The sequence below is a fragment of the Aptenodytes patagonicus genome, chromosome 16 (assembly GCF_965638725.1).
Source record: "Aptenodytes patagonicus chromosome 16, bAptPat1.pri.cur, whole genome shotgun sequence".
NCBI lineage: Eukaryota > Metazoa > Chordata > Aves > Sphenisciformes > Spheniscidae > Aptenodytes > Aptenodytes patagonicus.
The window spans coordinates 3,600,286-3,607,367 of NC_134964.1; the positions used below are offsets into that span (position 1 = coordinate 3,600,286).

Below are 7,082 nucleotides of genomic sequence, written 5' to 3' on the forward strand. Positions count from 1 at the left end.
AGATCACAGCGACCTGTTCTTCATGTCCAACCTTTCTTTTTTTTTTTGAGCGCTGAGCTCTTCCCTGCCCCCTGATCAGGCAAAATACTAAACCATCAGTGCTCCAACTTTGTTAAAAATGTACAAGAACAACAAAGGGTGACATGTTTTATTGAGTGTTTAAAGGGTTTTAAACAGGAGACACCAAGGACAACACTCATTTGTAATTTAATGTAGGCACGCTATTAAGGATTTGAATGTCTTTTATTGTAAACCTTATTATAGGTTCAACACAGTGGTGTCACAGGAAAGCGTTCAACTTTTATCATCACAGTATACAGCACTGGCAGAACAGTCAAACTTAACTGCATTAGTAAGACTGTTACTGTTTCAGGGAGAGTTGTTCAAGTGCCCTAAGTTAGGCATTCAAACACCCTCTGCTGCAAAGGAAAGCAACAGGGAGTTTTGCTTGTATCAGTTTTGCAGAGATAGTCCTCGTTTATGTGGTCACTCAGAGGCCTCATGAATTTTGATTCCAGCTGTAGCCAAAGATTTTCTTCAAGTATTCATGTCCTATGATGTGGGTAAGAATTCACTGCTGAAATACAATGAAATGTTTTAAAGTCTGAATAATTAACTTGAGAACTTAGTTTACTTCAAGATCTGAAGACGTTTCTATTAATTTAAAGTTAATATTTAATCTGTAAAATTTTCAGGTTTAATTCTCCACGGTTGAAAAACATACGCCTATTTACAGTTATGCAAAATGAGTACTAAGAAGATACAAAGAAGGTCTTGATCACAACGCAAACTACTGAAGAATGGGATTCATCAAATAGCCTGGGAACTTAACATGTCTGTCCAGTGTATGTATGCATACATACAAGCACATGCAAACTGATTCTGAAACTCTGTTCAGTCTTAAGGCAGTTCTGTTTCATACCAATTAAGTTGTTTATCTAGTAACAGAAGAACAAACTGCCGATTTGAAAGTAGGACGTGGAAACTAACTACAGACTTGTTACCTGTGTTCTCTTCTATAAACAAACATGATTAATTCATTTACTATGATTTATCCAGATGTTTGTGCTTCTTTATATATTAAAACAAAAGTAACCAGATCTTAATGATTAGACATGATCATTTTAAAGATATTTAAAATACTTAGAACACTGAAATGCTTGCCAGGTAAGGGATTTGGTTTTGGGTTTTTTTGTGCAATGACTGTAAAAACCAAATGTCATTATTTCCTCAGAAAAGGAGCAAGTCATTTGGAGAATCCGCTACGCACTGAAAACTATGCAGGAGTTTGTATGATCTGACACTTATACATTAAAAAAAGCTCATACTGCTTTATCTAAAAAGGAGAAAAGGCAGATGAAACTGCAACTTAGGGAATACTTTTAAATATAAATTAAAAATCCTGCAATAGTGAAACTAAGCTGCACAGAAGAAATTAATGGATTTTAAAATACCCTCAAACCAGTACAGAATAATTAAGATAATTTTAAGCCACTGATGTTTCTCTCATGAATTCCTCAAGGACAGTCACGACATTTCTGGCTTCTGGCATTTCTGCATGTTCTACTTTAACAATCTTCAAAAGGATGTCTCCACTGCCACAGTTCTTTAGAAACAGGTAACACTTGAACAAGGCGTAGTGGTTCATTTCAGCCTGGCGGATAAACCTCTTCAGGTTGTTAATGTCTTGTATAGCCTGGGAAAAGAGTAACAGAGCATTTTCTTGTCCTCCTACATAGAAAGAAAACATACTATCACATGGAAAAGTGAAGGAAGAATAGCAGGAGAAGCAAAAGCATTTCCAATAGGAATTTTATATTACTACTCAAGAGTAATGTAAGAATTGAGTACTGTCTTTGATGGGTATTACCACTGTTATTGTAACGATGCAAAATGTGCGGACACCACAACTTGATAATGCCCAAACTTGTATCAAGAGTTCTCTCCTTTTCTATTATGACCAACCACCTAAGAAGTGTTAACTACTGAATCCGTGTTACCCAATTATACGATATTGTGTGTGCACCGCTCAAATTAACAGTATTTTAAGAAAAAGTGGAGTTTATTTTAAATATGAGACAATGCCTTTGGAGTACTCACTGAAAAAACTTTCACACTACTTTACGTTCTGGTCATGTCAACTACAGTAAGCCAGTCCTCAAACTTCAGAGTTAATCAGTTAATGATGTATAGACATCATAAGTAACCTAAAACTTTTCTTTGCTGCAAAAAGAGTATTTGCTCCCTCAGTAACCCTGATGTCTTCTCCAAGTCTTTAACCTATATGAACAGGTACCTTCAATTTAAAGTTTTCCAAAATCTGCAGGAAGAGAAACGGATTTCCACCTTCAGCACCATTCACAAAAGCATGCATCCAGTCCTCACAGAATCTGTTGCTTCCTGTTACGTGTTCAGGAACAGAGAGAAGAGATGAGAAAAAGTAAATGAGCTCAACATAAATAGACAGCTGCATTTACCTAGTTTAATCACTCTCACATAACAACTGGTAATAGTATACCTGGGCCAGGAAATAAGTCTTAAGAAAAACAATACACGTGGAAAAGAAAAGTAAACATAGCTACAGTGATCACATGAAATTCTGTTCCGATTGTTGAATCCCTTTTCACAACATTTGTCAAAAATACACAGGAAAAAAAAAAAGTTTTGTGGCTTCCCTGAAGTGTACAAGTCCTAGTTTCATAGTCTGCAAACTAAATGCATTGTGGATTTTATTATCTACCATTTTCAAACCAGAATTCCAGTGCATCTGGTAAAACAAACTACTCTGCTACCTCACAGGAAAACAGGTGGTGGTGTTTCCAGCCAGAACCCAAACTTTCTGGGCACTAACCTATGAGCTTCTGAATATCCTCAACTACCTCTAACATCCACAACTCTCAGCAGCTGACAGATACAAGTGAGTAACACGAAGAAGTATTCACAGCTGTAATCTCACCTGCATTATGCAACTGAGGCTGAGGTCCACTACAGTCTATAATCATTGACTTGTGCTGTTCCTCAGTCATGGCAATACACAAGGAGGTCATTGTGCCTTCCTGAACAAGTCCTTGGAGGCTGGCAGCTGCCAGAAACCTGACACAAAAAGCTCTTGTGAACTGCTTGCTTCTTTACAATTCCTGAACAGCAAAACAGGAGGCTGTCATATACAAAAGCCAAGTTACTCACAGGTTCCTTGGTCTCAAAGTATCTTTACCTGCTAATGTCTTTTTCTGTTCTTTCATCCGCGTTTTTTACTTCCACAGGAGTATAACTCAAAGCCTTAAAGCAAACAAAAAGATGAAAAAAAGCTAGATGCAACTTTGATATTACTTCTGTTGCTATATTGCAGTTACTAGCAATAAATACGTAATGTGGTACTTTAAAAACTGTTCTTTTCAGAGAAAGAGTAGAAGCGAAGGCAATACTCCATATTATAGTCATTGCAGCTGGTTTTGCATTCAGAAGAAATACAGCAACTATACTCTATTAGCTATTCCATCCAAAGCCTCCTCAAACTCAGGGACAAGAGCTAGGGTTAATTTCTTTTCTGTTCCCAGTGAATTACATGAGGCAGATACGCAATATAACATTCCTTTGGTTCAGAGGAATTACAGCAGGGACAGCTTTCTCATGCTGTTTCTAATTTTCTCATTCTAATTTCAACTTGGACACTACTATGTAATTTTAAATGAGTTAACTATAAAAATTGATAGAAGAAATTGCTATGTGCTTCCTTAGCAGCAGAGCAGGGAAAAGTACTTGCCCTGAATTTAAAAAAACAAAATAGAAAAAAAAAAGAGAAGAAAAAAGTTGTTCCTCATTTTCGCCTGGCTGGGAAAGCAAATGCAAGAAACATTTTAAACATGTTGGAGTCACTGAGATTCCTTCTGAACCTCTTTCAGTTATCCAGTTTGAAATACACTTACAGCATGTAACAGAAAGGCGAGTTTCTCCTGGAAGAGCTGTACTACTCTCTGAATAGGGCATATGGCATTCTCAAACCAGCTTCTCAAGTAGGGGTTAATATAGGTCTCCAAGGTTTTTTGCTGTAACGAGTTGAAACATTACAACTTCAACTACAAATTAGATTTCTACAGAAACAGAAGCCTATTAATAATCTATTCAAGCTAAGATAGTTGGATGTCAGAGCCTTCTTAATTCCAAACCACAGTAAACTAAAATAATGAGTTTGACATTTAAAGCCACACTTTATCAGCAACGAAGGGCTTTGCATTTTAAGAAATAGAACCGTAATATTATGGTATGTACTGAGCAAAACCCATGCAACAGCAGACAGGATGAGGAAGAGACTTAAACTGCATAGCTTCCATTAGAAAAATGGTGACAAGAAAACCACCAAAAATCCTTCCTTAGCATTCAGAAGTGATAAGAATCCAGGTGGACATCGATAACATTCCTGTAGACCATTATCTTTCATTAGTCATTCTTCTCTCTGAATCTAACTGCAAATAACCTTTAAGAGATTTATGACTGGCACAAAAGAGTCGTGTCCCGTCCCCCCCCTTTTTTTCCCCCCTTTTGACTTGTGGTTGCTAGCACTTTAGACATTCACTGTCCCTACAGTGAATCAAGTATCTCTTACAAGTGTTTCATACTGGTACCTAAAATGCCTATTTTGTCTCTATAGAATAAATCTTCCAGATTGCCTTAGTAATTAATTTGCATAAACAGCAATTTTCACCACTTTAAAAAAAAATTAGGCCTTACCTCCAAATTAAGGTTTATCTTCAGACTTTGAACATATTTGTCCAGCTCAAGTCTGAAAGTATCTTCTTAAGGAAAATAAGATGCATCGGTTAAGATCTGCATTTTTCCCTTTCAGTATATGGCTGTTAATGACATTTTCAGTTACTGGAAGGTGTGTACAAACGAGCTGATTTCAAGTAGGAAACACAAAATGAGAATATAATTTTTACATCATCTCCCCTCTCCACACAGATAAAGAAAGTTAAAGGTAAGGATATAGTTCCAGACCTTTCTCTGAGCCACCTAAGAAACAAACCACATATTCTGGAGCATTGATGTCCGATTCCAGTGTTGCCATTTCTAGAAGATTTTCTTGTTGGAAACGACAGTAATAACAACCAACTTTATATTCTGGTATGCTACGCAGAAAAAAAAAGAATTATTTTGTTACAGATACATCACAATAAATAAGTGCAAAAAGCAGGCATCCGTGATTTCTGTAAAGAATATTCACCTGCTAGCTCCTATGGTCATACATAGAGCTCTTAGACCTTCTCTTTTTTCCTCTGTGGTGCGATCAGAGTAATTTAAAAGGAAATAGTCATAAACACATTTAAATATTCAAACAGTAAATTATTTACTACAATATTTTTCTCAAAGCTACCTAGAAAAAGAGGAAAGTGCCATTGCGTAAAGCTGTTATTAACAGCAGCAATAGACTGAGAACATGGAATCAGGATTAAACCTAGAGTGCAGCAGCAGATGGCAAGATGTGCAATGCTGCCAATGTTTCTTACAGTTTCTCATTCACAAATAATTTTTTAAATTTACCTCAGCCCCACTGACGCTACATTCCCCATTCCTTCAAACAGGGCTCCTTTAGTAAGACGCTTAGCGATAAAAGTGCGCAATTCAGTCTCCGCTTCAGTTGGTAAGTTAGTGTCCAGCAAGGAGAGGCTTTAAAGAACAAGAAGAAATCGTTAGCAAAAAGCAAAAATTATTGTTTTGTATCTCTGAACAGGTGCAGAACCACCTGCTTCTAGAAGGGGGACCACTGTGATCTCTCTCTGGCTTACAGCTAACTCGCTCTGTGACTTCTGGCCCATCAGAAATACATTCAGTGGTTTGCCCACTAGACCAGAAGTCTGGAGTTGTGGTGTCAGCTGATGCTGAACTCCCTCAGCAGCTGTGAACAAGTCACTGCCCCTCTTTGTTCCTATGTTTCCCTAGTTGTAATACAGAGCAACAACTCCATTACGGAGCCTGTAGAAAGATAAGATGTCCATTTAAAATTGTCTAATACATTTTAATTATCTATTATCTACATGGAGACCTAAGTCAATACAGAAATGTCAAGTATTAGTAGCAAAGAAAACAGAGTTCAAACTGAAAGGTGATAGTTTATGTTTAATACGTTATTTGAGCTCTGTAGTTGTGTGTCCATTCCCTAGGTATTCCAGAAAAAGCACCCAGGGGACTTCAGTATGCTTTCACAGAGGTTTCTGCTCTGAAGGGACTTCAATGTACTTGCTTACTATTCACCTAACAGCAATATGGCAAAGACTTCAAAACGGGGTGTTACCGGCGATTATGCTGTTCTGCCGATTGCCTTTACCTGAAGTCTTCGCTGGAGGGTGTCTCTGCCGCCGCACTGCTGGGACTGCCATCCCCACTGTCTGCTCCCTGCTGTGAGGATCTGAAAAATCAAGCCATTCTTACGATTGATTTTACAGCCTTAACACAAAGAACAGGGAAAAGGGACTGCAGCGGGGAAAGGTATGGCCGGAGGGCGTTTTAAAGCAGGAGCAGGGAATCAGGACATTATGGGAGGAAAAAAAATCTCTTCGGGGGCAGAGAAAGGGGGAAAAAAAATAAAGCGAGTTCAAACAGCCGGGAACCGACAAAGCCTGGAAACGGCCTCGCCGCGGGGCGGACCCAGCGCGCACCGCCCCGCCAGGCCGCGGCGGCGGCTAGCGGCCCCCTCACCTGCAGCTCCGGTAGCCGTAGAGGCTGTGGTAGGTGCTGCCGTGCCGCTCCGGCCGCCGCTCCTCGCCCGCACCGCCGCCCTCCTCGCTGCTCTCCAGCTCCCGCTCATCGCCGTCCGGCAGCGCCGGCAACATCCCGGCCCAAGCCGCCGCCTGTGCCGCGGGGAACGCGGCCTCCCGCCGCCGCGCCTCACCCCCGCCGCCGCGGCCCGCCCGCCGCTCTCCGCCCCGGAGGCAGGGCAGGGCGGCGGGAGGGCGGGCGTACCGCCGGGGCTGCGCTACAGCTTCTCTCCCCCGCCCCGAGTGGGTTTACCCACGCCCGCGGGCAGGCCGCGCCTGGTCCCCGGCAGCTGGGAGGGGCGTGACTTGGCCGAGGATTCACGGCGAGGC

The 7,082-nt window shown here is 40.6% G+C and overlaps 1 protein-coding gene across 2 annotated transcripts; it reads right to left on the reverse strand.

The window, feature by feature from the left end:
* Positions 1-224: 224 nt before the first annotated feature.
* On the reverse strand, positions 225-6,867 carry C16H17orf75 (chromosome 16 C17orf75 homolog). 2 transcript variants are annotated; one of them, XM_076353717.1, is made up of 10 exons: positions 6,694-6,867; positions 6,323-6,403; positions 5,539-5,664; positions 4,986-5,126; positions 4,729-4,786; positions 3,927-4,046; positions 3,215-3,279; positions 2,957-3,093; positions 2,297-2,400; positions 225-1,696 (listed from the first exon to the last, which is right to left on the reverse strand). In XM_076353717.1, exons 1-10 carry the CDS (start codon positions 6,825-6,827, stop codon positions 1,487-1,489), a joined length of 1,176 nt encoding a protein of 391 aa, XP_076209832.1. In that variant the 5' UTR covers positions 6,828-6,867; the 3' UTR covers positions 225-1,486. The 2 variants fall into 2 exon arrangements, with proteins under 2 accessions (XP_076209832.1, XP_076209833.1); XM_076353718.1 differs by having other exon boundaries at positions 1,590-1,731.
* Positions 6,868-7,082: the final 215 nt, after the last annotated feature.